Raw genomic sequence first — 14,027 nt, 5'->3', positions numbered from 1 at the left:
TCAAAACATACAATGAAACGTGTTGTTTGCATTAACAACCAACACAACTTAAGGATGTGTTGGGGCAGCCCGCAAGTGTCACCACATATTCCAGTGCCAACAAAATGCAGGAGGAGCTCTCAAGGTCAGGCAGCTATCCTGTGGGGATCGTGGCTTATTCTGATTGTTAAAAGTCCCTTCCATCATGATTGGTTAGTTTAGAAACTGCAGCTGCTTTTCCAATTGGATAGCTGCCTGGTGTCCAGTTTCAAATATCTTGGGTATATAGCACTTCTCCTTCTGTTAAGGCAAGCAGTGGACATGGCCATTGGAAAGGTGTGCTCTGTGCTTACTTTTAACTAAGTATGTTTGTTGAATATTCAGATTTGTAGTTGCTGCAACTTGGGGAACATGAATTTTTACTGCATATCAATAAATTAATATATGTATTCAAAGTTATTGCTTTCTGTCTCACTTGCCAGACTCACAAACATTATAGCAGTATGTCTGGAAGGGAGTAAACAGTCAACACGTTAGACCAAGACAATTCATCAAGACTAAAGTCCTGAATTACAGAAGGCTGCTAAACAAGATGCAAAGACCAGAAAAATCAAACATCATTCCACTCTTTAAGAAGGAAAGGACACCAAAAACAAGAAATTATAGGCCATTTAGCCTGACTTCAGTGCTTGACAAGAGTTAGAGTCCATTATTAAAGATGAAGATTCGGAGTTCTTGGTGGCAGATAATAAAATATGCTGAAACGATCGTGGTTTCCATTAAGGGATATCTTACCCAACAAATCTGTTGGAATATTTTGAGGAAGTTACAGGCAGGATCAACAAAGGAGAGTTAGAGTAATCTACTTTGATTGTCAGAAGGACCTTGACAAGTGATGTACACGAGGCTGCTAAACAAGATAGAACCCATGGTATTACAGGGAAGGTACTAGCATGTACAGAAGTTTGGCTGATTGGCAGGAGGTAAAGAGTGGGGATAAAGGGGATGTTTTCTGATTGGCTGCTAGTGAGTAGGGATGTCCCACAGAGGTCAGTCTTAGGTCTGCTACTTTTCATTCTATATGTCAATTGATACTTTTATGACTACTTTTGCATGTAGTACTAAGATAGGGAGAGGCACAGGCAGTGTTGAGGAAGCAGAGACTCTGCAGAAGGATTTAGACAGATTAGGAGAATGGGCAAAACTGTGCAGATGGAATACAGAGTAGGGAAGGCTACGACCATGCACTTCGGTAGAAGGAATTGTTACAAACCCCGTAACTGGGTCACTTACCAGCAAAGATAGAGCCGCCCGTTGAAGTCTGCTGATACTATTTTTAACAGTATTTATTAGTAAAAATACACAAAAATAATATCAATGCAAATATACAGATAATATACGTCGTCAATACTAAATCTAAATGTGCGGGTATAATAATAATCAATAAGAAATAAGCTCTGTCGTTGCCTAGGAGATAATGCTTTGTCCGATGGAAATATAAAGTTCACTGCAGTTCCACAAGCTGCCGTCTTTTGGGTTTTCGCTGTGTAGTAATTGTTGGAGAGAGAGAGAAATAAGAATAGAATGGGAACAGTTACCACTACGGGTTTTTCCAACCTTCCTTTTTGGTTTCGATCCGTCGGTGTCTCGTTGGTGTGGCCGTTCAAGTGTGACCTTTCCTTTAGCTAAACCGTTCTTCCATGGTGAGCTCGCCACCCAGGCAAGGGAGGACGCACACGAGCCCCCACCGGCTTTTGCTATAAAACACTGTCCCTGGATCTCTAGCATTTCTGGTGCATCTAAAGGGGTTGTTCCCCAGACCCCTCTTTTATCCTTACTCACAGGATCTCAGATGTCAATCAGGTTGGGATGATGCAATCCCTCAACCAGACCACTCTGAGGGGTTTCAATGAATAGTACAGTACTCAATACACAATTCCGTCTCCAAGAGACAATGGCCGTTATCAGTGGTTCCGTTCCGCTGATGTCAGGACACATTCCAAACCTTGTGTATTCTGGATGTCTCTCTCTCATTTCCTGGGTCCCAGACCCGAAATAATAGCGATCTTGCGATTCTCAAAAAGGAGGGGGCGACTTTGTACCCTTTGGCCCCTCAGAGTTGCTTCACCTTCGTAAAAGAATAAAGGCATAGACTATTTTCTAAACAGGGAACTAATTCAGTAATCGGAGATGGAATGGGAACAAATACGGATTTCCCTAAAGGCAAACTTGCAGGATAAGTCAGTAGTAAGGAAGGCAAATGCAAATATCATTTTGATAGGGTTAGAATATAACAGCAAGGTTATAATGCTGAGGTTTTATAAGACATTGATCAAACAACATTTGGAGCATTGTGAGCAGTTCTGGACCTCATATCTTTGAAAGTTTGTGCTGGCATTGAAGAAGGCCCAAAGGAAGTTTAAGAGAGTGATCCCAAAAATGAAAGGTTAACATATTAAAAACATTTGATAAACAAGAGAAAATCTGCAGATGCTGGAAATCCAAACAACATACACAAAATGCTGGAGGAACTCATTTGATAGTTCTGGTCCTGTACTCACTTGAGTTTAGAAGAATGAGAGTGGACGTATGTCTTATTGATTTGTACTGAATATTGAAAGGCCTAGATAAAGTGGATATGCAGAGGTTGTTTCCAATAGTGGGAGAGTCCAGGACCAGAGGCACAGTCTCAGTTTTGAAGGATATCCCTTCAGAACAGAGTTGTGGAGGAATTCATTTAGACAGAGAGTGGCAAATCTGTAGAATTCATTGCCACAGTTGGCAGTGGAGGCCAAGTCATTGGGTATATTTAAAGTAGAGGCTGATTGGTACTTAATTAGTAAGGGCATCAAAAATTATGGAGAAAAGGCAGGAGAATGGGGTTGAGAAGGAAACTAAATCACCATGATCGAATTGCTTAACTGACTCATTTAACCTAACAGCCTAATTCTACTATGTCTTATGGTCTTATAGAAAGGAAGGGGAACTGAAGCAAGAATAAGAAGGGGGAACACGGAGGTGCAAGGAGTAAAAGCTGGCAGGTGATAGGTGAGGGGGAAGATGAATGGGTAGAGAAGAAGGGATGATGTGAGAAGCTGGGAGATGGCAGGTGGAAGATGTACGGGGCTGAAGAAGAAGGGATCCAATCCTTATTCTCGGAACCCTCTCATCCCTTTTCTTCTCCTAAAGTGTCCATCACCTCCCTCTGGTTCCCTTTCCCCTTCCCTTTCTTCCATGGTCTACTGACCCCTCCTTATCAGATTCCTTCTTCTTTAGCCTGTTACATCTTCCCGCTATTAGTACATGGATGGGAGGAGTATGGAGAGCAATGGTCAAGGTGTAGGTCAATGTGACTAGGAAGTTTAAATGGTTGACCATGAACTAGATGGGCTGAAGGACCTGTTTCTGCGCTGGAGTTTTGTATGACTCCATGTCTCCTCTCAGCTTTCTACCTCATAGCTGCAGCAAAAGTAATGGAGTAGATGAAGAAATAGTTTCTTCATCATTACATGGATCAACTAAACTGCTAATAGATTTTAACTTACTGAGGGAACTAGATAACTGAGGTTGGAGGAGCAACACCTCATATTGCATCAGCATAACCTCCAACCTGACAGCACAAGCATTGATTTCTCCAATTGTTGGTAATTACTCCCCTCTTCCCCTTCTCTCTTTTTCCCATTCCCTATTCTGGTTACCCTCTAATTCTTCCTCTTCCCTCTGGTTTCCCTCCTTCCTTCCTTCCTTTCCTTCCATGGCTCCCCTCCTTCCAGACTTCTTCCTTCATGATCCATCCCCCAACCCCCAACCACTCATTTGATCTACCTGCCAGCTTGTACTTCTTCCCTTCCCCCCACCTTTTTTGCTGGCTTTCCTTTCCTTTCCAGTCCACATGAAAGGTCTCAGCTCAAAACGCCAACTATTTATTCCCCTCCATAGATACTACCTGACCCGCAGAGACCCTCCAGCATTTTCTGTGTGTTGTTCAAGATTTCCAACATACACAGAATCTCTTGAGTCTAAGATGACTGGAAAATTGCAAATATCACCCCACTCTTCAAGAAGGGAGAGAGGTAGACAAAAAGGAAATTATAAGCCAGTTAGTCTGACCACAGTGATCGTGAAGATGTTGCAATCAATTGTTAAAAATGTGGTTTCGGGGTACACGAGGCACACGACAAAATAGGCCATAGTCAGCATGGTTTCCTCAAGGGAAAATTTTGGCTGACGAATCTGTTGGAATTCTTTGAAGAAGTAACAAGCAGAAAAAAGCAAAGAAGAATCAGTTATTTTCCGAATGCATTTGACAACTTGCCTCACATGAGGCTGCTTAACAAGCTCTGAGCCTATGGTATTATAGGAAAGATTGTAGCTTGGGCTGATTGGCAGGAAGTGAAAGGTGGAAATAAAGGGAGGCTTTTCTGGTTGTGACTGGTGGTGTTCCACAGGAATCTGTGGAGGGACCGCTTATTTTTACATTATATGACAATGATTTTGATGATGGAACTGATGGCTTTGTTGAAGAGTTTGCGGATGATATGAATATAAGTGAAGGGTCAGGTAGTTTTCAGAATTAGAGAGGCTACAGAAGGACTTTGACAGATGAGGAGAACGGGCAAAGTAGTGGCAGATGGAAGAGCATCGGGAAGAGTATGGTAAAACATTTTGGTAGAAGAAATAAAAGAGTAGACTATTTTCTAAATGGAGAGAAAATTCAAAAATCTGAGACACAAAGGGACTTGGAGTCCTTGTGCAAATTTCTTAAAGATTACTTTACAGATTGAGTCTGTGGTGAGGAAGGCAAATGTGATATTAGCATTCATTTCAATAAGACTAGAACATAAAAGCAAGGATGTAATGTTGAGGCTTTATAAAACACTGGTGAGACCCTACTTAGTGCTGTTACGCCTGTGCCCGCCCCCCTCCTTTTTGAGAATCGCAAGATCGCTGTTAAGTCAGGTCAGGAGACCCAGGAAATGAGAGAGAGACGTTTGGAATGTCCTGGCCCCAGCGATACAAAGCCACGGAACAGGTCATTGTCTCTTGGAGACGGAATTGTGTATTGAATACTGTACTTCATGGAAGCCCTCAGGCAACGTGGGCTGGTTGGGGGATGGCATCATTCCACCCTGAGTGACATCTGAGACCCTGTGAGTAAGAATAAAAGAGGGTCTGGGGAACAGCCCTTGACACAAGCACCAGGAGAAACGCTAGAAGTTCAGTGACGGCGTTTAATAGCGATAGCCGGTGGAAGGCCCACGTGTGTCCTTTCCCTTTGCCCCGGGATTGAGGCCCTACCACGGAAGGTGGCTTAGCTAAAGGAGAAATCAGCCCCAACGACTCTCGAAGGATCAACATCATTAAAGGAATGGGCAAGTTTTAATCCATCTCTCTCTCCAACCAAAAGCTGCAGCTTGAATGAACTAAAGTGACTTTTATATTTCCATCAGACAATACATTATCCCCTAGACAACGATAGAGCTATTTCTTATTGATTATTATTATACCCGCGCTTTTAAATTTAGTGTTGATGACGTATATTATATGTATGTTTGCATTGATATTATTGTTGTGTATTTTCATCAATAAATACCTTTAAAAATAGTACCATCAGACTTCAACGGACCTCTCTATCTTTGCTGGTAAGTGACCCAGTTACGGGTACGTAACAGTGCATTGTGAGCAGTTTTGGGTCCCTTATCTTAGAAAGAATGTGCTGACACTGGATGGGGTTCAAAGGAGGTTCACAAAACTTAATTCCAGGATTGAACAGCTTGTCATATAAAGAGCGTTTCAAGGATTTGGGCCTACATTCACTAGAATTCTGAAGAATGGGGGGGTTGACCTCATTGAAAACTATCGAAATGTGAAAGATTTTGATAAGAATGGATGTGGAGAGGATGATTCCTATGGTGAGAGAGGCTAGAACCAGAGGACACAGCCTCAGAATAGAAGGGGTGTCCTTTTAGAATGGAGATGAGGTGGAATTTCGTTAGCCAGAGAGTCATGAATCTGTGGAATTCATTGCTACAGACAGCTGTGGAGGCCAAGTCTTTATATATATTTAAGGCAGTTGATAGATCCTTGGTCAAGGCATGAGGGGATACAGGAAAAAGGCAGGAGATTGGGGCCGAGAGAAAAAATGGATCAGCCATGATGAAATGGCAGAGCAGACTTGATGGGTCAAATGGCCTACTTTTGTTCCTATATCTTACAGTCTTATGGTCTAAAATGAAGGTAATTGGAATAAAGGGGATATGCTGGAAGAATGAGAGGAAGAGAAATAAGTGAAAATTTGTTTGGTTCTCAGACATCAACATAAAGTATGTGGGCTGAATGGCCTGTTCCTCGGCTGGGTATTCTAACCTCTTAGGAAAATCTTTACATTCCAGAGATGTACAGATTAATAGGTTAATTTAACAGATGGGTGGCACAGGTTTGTTCAGCTATAAGGGCCTATTACTAATAGATAGATAGATGGATGATGAGGGATAGAGGGAGGGAGGAAAGGGAGGAAGGAAGGAAGGAAGGAAGGAAGGAAGGAAGGAAGGAAGGAAGGAAGGAAGGAAGGAAGGAAGGAAGGAAAGAAGGAAGGAAGGAAGGAAGGAAGGAAGGAAGGAAGGAAGGAAGGAAGGAAAGAAAGAATGAAGTAAGGAATTTATCAATTTGATTTGCTCAATTCATGCACTTTTGAACTGGCTCTAACTTGTGTTACGAATTCCCGTAACTGGATCACTTACCAGCAAAGATAGAGAGGTCCGTTGAAGTCTGATGGTACTATTTTTTTTAAGTATTTATTGATAAAGGGGCACAAAATTAAGATTAATGCAAACATACAGATAATATACATCGTCAATACTACATCTAAAGCGCAGGTATGATCATAACCAATAAAACGTAACTCTATCGTTGTCTAGGGGATAATGTATTGTCCAATGGAAATATAAAAGTCATTAGCTCGTTCAGGCTGCAGCGTTTTGGGTTTAAGAGAGGGAGGCGTTTAAACTTGCCTAAGTCTTTTATGATGTCAATCCGTTGAGTCAGGGGAGCGGGTTTCCCCGTAGTTAGCTAAAAAGCCGTTTTCCGTGGTTTCAGCCACGGAATTGAACGCATGTGGTTTGGTTTCCGATGACCGTCTGCTGGTACGTGGTCGCTTAACGTTTCTTCTGGTGCGTCTGAGGGGTTGTTCCTACAGCCCCTCTTTTATTCTGACTCGCAGGGTCATAGATGTCAATCAGGTTGGGGGTGATGCAATCTCTCCCTCAACCAGCCCACTTTGCCCGAGGGCATTCACATAGCAGAGCATCTCAATCCACAAATCTGTCTCCAAGAGACAATGGCCATGTCCCGTAGCTTTACATCGCTATGGGGGGGGGGGGGGGAGAGAAACGTGACATCCTGCACGTCTCCCTCTCATGTCTTGGGCCCCCCTTTCGACTCAACCCAACAGTGATCTGGCGATTCTCACAAAGGAGGGGGCTACGGACGTAACACTTGCCATAATTGTACTGAAATCTGTGCTTGGGAAACATTAATGACCGAAGAACTATACACTGGCTGCACCTGGGCCCAGCGTGATGAAGATGGAAACTCTGAATGCAACCTGGCAAACCCATCATGGGTTCATCATGTGATTCCAGCGGCAGAATATTTAACTTGTAATGAAAGGTAAGTGAAGATAAGCTTAAGTAACAAATCAGAAATTACATGGACTTGCTGGCAAAACTTTTCCACTTAAGCAGTGAAGAAGTATCATTTGGGGATGATTTAGCAGGATAGAACCCAATTGCTAATTCCCAATTTTATTCCAAGAATAACAAATGGTGCCTGGCATCCATTATGTTGCTTTTCAGCAATCAACTTTATAACATTTGGTAGAGCTTCAGTGGTTATATCACAGTCATTATTCCTCCAGTGTGGACATTATCACATATTAATTACATGATGTACTCGAGCCAGCATCTCCTGAAAGAACTGTCGGCACAACCCTAAAACAAGATAAACCAGAAAGAGGCAGATGCTGCCAAGTGCAAATATATGATGAAAATAATGAGTACGCCAGTAATTTCAAGATGCTAGTTTCATCTTGTATTTCAAACAGTTGTTTGATGGCACTGGGTATTTGATCTGAAACCACTCAGTGAAATCATTGCCACGTAATCACTGCCAGATATCTATTTCTCTGTACAAGTGAATCACATAAAAAGGCCAGCCACTTCAAGCCATCCCTCAAATTAAAGCAACAGTCAAACATGAAGCTATTTTAACACACTAATCTACACACGCTCTGTTAAACTGTCAACACTCAACAAAGCTGTAATGAAAAGCCATTGAAAAATATTGTAGAGAATACTCAGTGCTGCCTTCAAATGTCAACACCTCCACAATGGATGTGAACAAAATTACAATTGTCTCAGGATTCATTTATTCTAGCAAGTATGAAGACTTGAGCTTTATTCAATGAAATGGTGCATATGGACCCTATCATCCAGGCCATTCTCTCTTCTAAGACTCCCACATGCCATGCTCTCTTCTCACTGCTGTCATCAGAAAAGAGGTACAGGAGGTACAGGAGCCTTAGGACTCACACCATTAGGTCCAGGAACAGTTATTACCATTCAACCATCATGAACATAGCTCCTGAAACAAACTCCTGAACCAGCGAGAATAACTTCACTCACTTCCAACACTGAATTGATCCTACAATCACTGCATCCATTATCAGAACTCTACAACTCATGTTCTCAAAAGTGTTTATTATTTACACACTTATCCTTTGTTGTGTATAGTTTATGATTGCTTCTATTGGATTGCTTTGAATCTACTGGGAATGCCCACAAAAATAAATCTTAGGTAGTATATGACCACATATACTGTGCATACTTTGATAATAAATCTTTGAACTATCTTCTGTGCTTATAAATGACCAACAGTAACATGACAGCTTGATTATATGCTGCAAATTTTGCACGTTAATCACATCTGTAGGGTTTATCCATTCCTTCCCAGCACACAGCCCCATTTCACCAAGCCAAGTGAAAACTAAACATCATCTTGTTGTGAATTAAGCACCTAGAAAGGTGTAGTGTCAAGCCCCACCATTACTTCTTATAGTTAATTAATTATCCATATTAAGATTACTTCTCAGCTAGCTGGCTATAAATTTACAGAAGTACATACAGTATGTGAAAGAAGTTACCCAAGCCTATGAAGTTACCAATGATGAATTGCAGATGCTGGAAATCTAGAGAACTTAAATAAGCAAAGAAGGGTCTTAGCCCAAAATGTTGACTCTTTATTCCCCTTCATATATGCTACCATACTAATAATGAGCCAGGTTTCACAAGATTTCACAAATCTGTATCAACGACTATACTACTTGAAGATCGTACAATTAAAAAAATAGATCTAATAAATGTTTAACAATACATTTTTTGTATAATTGTATAGAAACTCATTATAAGAGCAGCATTATTGAGAGTCAGCAAAAAAATTCACTTGTCTTGTGCCATAGATAGCCAAGGTTCCAGAAAAAAATATAATTACTCATTATTTATTGTGTTGCATGCTGCTCCTCAAAAGTTAATGAAGCTCGTGCATTATGAAAGCAGTAGTCATTTAGTCACTGACTAAAGAAATGTTGGTGATATATATATTAAGTTTTGCTCTGTAATCTATCAGAAAATACGAGCAGAATGTACCCAATATCCACATGCTAACAATATCCTCCACTCTGCAGAATTCCAAATGCAATGTGAATCTTGTTCTTAGTACCTTAGCCAACCTTCGCTCAGTGAATGTCCTTGATTATTTTCAAGTGAGGTAGTCCAAATGATCACTCAGCGAAGACAAAAATGCACATTATTTGCCTTCAGCACGTTTCCTCAGCACTCCAAGATAAAGGACAGGGCCAATGGAAATCAGGCTCTTTTCAGGCCTAGGTTCAATTGCCCATCTTAATCAGAATCAGGTCGTGAAATATATGTCATGAAATTTATTGTTTTGCAACAACAGTACAGTGCAATACATAGAAAATTACTATAAATTATAGTAAGAAATATATACAAAATAAACAAGTAGTGCAAAAAGAGAGTAAATAGAGAGATAGTGTTCATAAGTTTACAGTCAAAGATTCAGGATTCAAAGCACATTTATTATCAAAGTATCTAGGCAGGATACAACAGTATCCACCCAAAAGTAGCAACAACAAAAAAGTGACCAGAACTAGAACTAGAAACCAGAACACGTCATAAACTGTTCAGAAAACCGATGTAAGAGGGTAAGAAGCTGTTCGTAAATCACCTTCAGGTTCTTGCATCTTTTCTCCGATGTTAGCAATGAGCAGCGGCATGTCCTGGAAAGTGAAGGTCCTTAGAGATGGATGCCACCCTCTTGAGGCGTCGCTTATTGAATTGTCAAACAACAACTCTAGCTGTGGCTTGATCATAGTGGAATTTCAGTGGGGCAGGGAAGCAGAGTTATCTGAACACTCAGAGCCAACTTTATTTGGTATACCTGATCATTAATGCAAATATCTAATTGGCCAACCATGGCAGCAACTCAATACATAAAAGCATGCAGACATGGTCAAGAGGTTCAGTTGTTGTTCAGACCAAACATCAGAATGAGGTAGAAATGCCATTTAAGTGACTTTGACTGTGGAATGATTGTTGGGTGGTTTAAGTATCTCAGAAACTGCTGATATGTTGAGATGTTCACGCACAACAGACTCTCGGATTTACAGAGAATGGTGTGGAAAAACAAAAAATCATCGAGTTAATGGCAGTTCTATGAGCAAAAATGCCTTGTCAGAGAAGAATGGCTGAACTGATTCAAATTGACAGGAAGGTTACAGTAACTCACATTACAACAGTGGTGTGAAGAAGGGCATCTTTGAATGCACAACATGTCGAATCTTGAAGTGTATGGGCTACAGCAGCAGAACAACAATAAACACTCAGTGGCCACTTCATTAAGTTGAGGAGGGACCTAAAAATGTGGCCATTGAGTGTATACTCATAATATAAAAGGTGCAGTTTGGTGGGACCAAGATTCTGTTGTTTGTATATATAGCAAACTGGATATCACTGTAAGGTCATGCATGAGTGTAACTTTCCCAACCATCAAGGATATCTTCAAAAAGGTGCATTCTCAAGAAGGTAGCATCCATCACTAAGGATCTTCACCACTCAGGACATGTCTTCTTTCCATTACTACCATCAGGGAGGAGGTACAGGAGCCTGAAGACACACACTCAACATTTTAGGAACTGCTATTTCCTCTCTGCTATCAGATTTATGAATGGTCCATGGGCCCAATTGTTTGATTTATTTTATTTTATTTAGCAATGCAGCGTTGAGTACGCCCTTCCAGCCATGCCACCCCACCCTAAAATCCATCAACCATGATTAACCCTAACCTAATCACAGGACAATTTACAATGATAAATGAGCCTATATGGTACGTCTTTGGACTGAGGGAGGAAACCGGAGCACCTGGAGAAAACCCAGGGGTTTCCAGGGATTCCCACCCTGAAGAAGTTTATATCTTCCCTTCAACAGGAGTCAGTGAAACCCGCTCTCACTGTATTCCCTGCTGCTCTCCAACTCTTTGACCACATGCTTACCACCCATCACCTTGTGTTTCTCCCTGCCCTCCCCCTATCTTTTAAGCCTACTCCTCAGCTTTTTTTTCTATAGTCCTCCCAAAGGACTTCAGCCTGATACGTCAACTGTACCCTGTTGGACAGTTATGTTACTAGGTTGCTCACTAAAGGTGACCAGCAAGGAATTAAACAATGGGAAATATTAAAGATTAGCTTTATTTGTCACATCTACATCAAAAGATACTCTGAAATACACTGCTTGCAGCAATGGCCAACACAGTCCAAGGATGTGCTGAGAGAAGTCCACAAGTGCCGCCATGTTTTCGGCACTAACATAGGATGCCCACAACTTACTAACCCTTACTAATCAATACACCTTTGGAATGTGGGAGGAAAGCAGAGCACCCAGAGGAAACCCACACAGTCACAGAGGGACCATACAAACTCCTTAAAGAAAATAGCAGGAACTGAACCTTAATTACTTGCACTGTAAAGAATTACGTTAACCGCTACACTACAGTGCTGCCCACCTACTAGGTACCAGGTAGGAACCAAGTAAGAAATAATATTAACATACAAGGGCAAAGGGCAAGGAAATCAGATGAAAATACTTTTAGTGAACAAGCTTGCATGGACATGCTCATCTATGTAGGCTCTTTCTGTGCTGTGACTTTCTGGTAAATAATTGCTACACTAAATCCTGCTGGAAGGTGAAGACACAGAGTGCATGATACTGAGAAGCACGATGACAATGAGAAGATGTGTGCTGACTGATAACATGCATCACCAGCACTATACTGATTACATTGATTTGTGACAAAAAGTTATGGGGCTGGTTCACAAATATGAACAATAGTTTTTTTTCTTTATCGAACTGTCATTTCTGTGGCTACATCAGTCACATTTCAGTCAGATTCTCTCCCTCAAGAAATTCTTACCTTTGCTTCCAGTTCTTGCTTCAGTGCGAGGTATTTCCTCCTCAGTTTGGTGTTTTCTGCCTCGCCCTGAATGAGCTCTTCTGCGAGTTTATTGCATTCTGTTTTCATCTTTTCCACTTGGCGCCGCTGCGCTTTTGCAAAGTTTCTCTCTTCAGCTTGTTCAGCCTAAGAAGCAGAAAAAGGCAAGTTGGATGATTAACAGTTCCAAAGGCATACACTTCAACTTAACTCCACATAATCACACAATTCTGCAAGCCTTGATAAATTGAAATAACACACTTACAAAATATGCTTTTCTTTAAGTGAATATGTAAAAAAGTAAATTAAGGGAAAAAGACGCCAACAAATATATTTCAAATGCAACGTGGCTGCTGAAATTCTCAAATTACAATTGTGATTCTGTTTTCAATAAATATTGAATAACTAGTTTTGGATAAGACACAAACAAGAGAAAATCTGTGGAAAAGAGTATAATTAATGTTTTGGGCCAAGACCCTTCAACAGGACTGTAAAGGGTCTCAGCCTGAAACGTCAACTGCTCTCTTTTCTATAGATGCTGCCTGGCCTGCTGAGTTGCTCCAGTAATTTTGTGTGTGTAGTTTTGGATTAGTATTCAATTTTTAATTTATGCAGAAGAAAGTCCAATTTATACTAATGAGAAAGGAAAATGGAACCTATCAGTCATTGTCTCAGTCATATTACAGAAAGTGTCAACCAATGAATCTCACAATGGAGCATGTAGTTTTATTATTAAAATTATAATATGGGAAATAGGTTACACCTTTGTATTAAATAAACTTTATTTTACTGTTTGAGGCAACATGAGATATCATTTCAACTTGAGATCAGGTTTATCAGTGGAAAGTGATTGGCCTATCTCCACTTCCTCAATGTCCAGGAGAAAACAAGAGGGCGTCTAATACGTGTGTAGCTACAATATGATATGGGTTGAAATATTTTTCATTAGAAGTCAGACTGTCTTCAAGCTCTAAACTAAGTTGGAAGTCTATACGATAAGAGGGACTCTTGACCTCACATTTCAAGATTCAAGTTTATTTATTGTCATTCTTCAGCACACAAGTATAAAGGAGAATGAAGTGATTGTCACTCTGACACAATGCATCATAAGCACAATAAGCATAAAGAACACAGTAAAGAAATACAATAAATATAAAAACATAAGGTTAGCTTATATAGCTAGACTGATTACATGTACATAAAGTAACACTAGGCACGGGAGTATCTGTACTTCAGGTGACTGACAGGAAATGAAAAGTGATGGGGTGAGTTAATGGGTGGAGGTGCCTCATCGTGGCCCTTGTGCCTTACTGTCTAACAACACTGTACTTCTTCTGTAACTTTAACACTATATTCTACAGTCTATTATTGCTTTTCCCTTGTATTACCACCATGTACTGATATGATGAAATGATGGGCAAGCAAGACTAAGATTTTCACTATACCTTGGTACATGTGACAATAATAAACCAATTATCAGTTTTAAG

The 14,027-nt window shown here is 40.7% G+C and overlaps 1 protein-coding gene across 10 annotated transcripts in view; it reads right to left on the bottom strand.

Annotated features, from left to right (window-relative positions):
• The window catches only part of LOC132389065 (centrosomal protein of 128 kDa), a 611,990-nt gene that overhangs the window by 362,910 nt on the left and 235,053 nt on the right, over positions 1 to 14,027 (bottom strand). For all 10 annotated transcript variants that reach the window (XM_059961488.1, XM_059961481.1, XM_059961513.1 and 7 more), the window contains one exon: positions 12,523 to 12,687. In XM_059961488.1, coding sequence (XP_059817471.1) covers positions 12,523 to 12,687 — 165 coding nt within the window. The remainder of the gene's footprint in view (positions 1 to 12,522; positions 12,688 to 14,027) is intronic.

This window comes from Hypanus sabinus, chromosome 2 (genome assembly GCF_030144855.1).
Source record: "Hypanus sabinus isolate sHypSab1 chromosome 2, sHypSab1.hap1, whole genome shotgun sequence".
In the NCBI taxonomy this organism is placed as follows: domain Eukaryota; kingdom Metazoa; phylum Chordata; class Chondrichthyes; order Myliobatiformes; family Dasyatidae; genus Hypanus; species Hypanus sabinus.
This window is presented reverse-complemented; position numbering and strand designations above follow the sequence as displayed.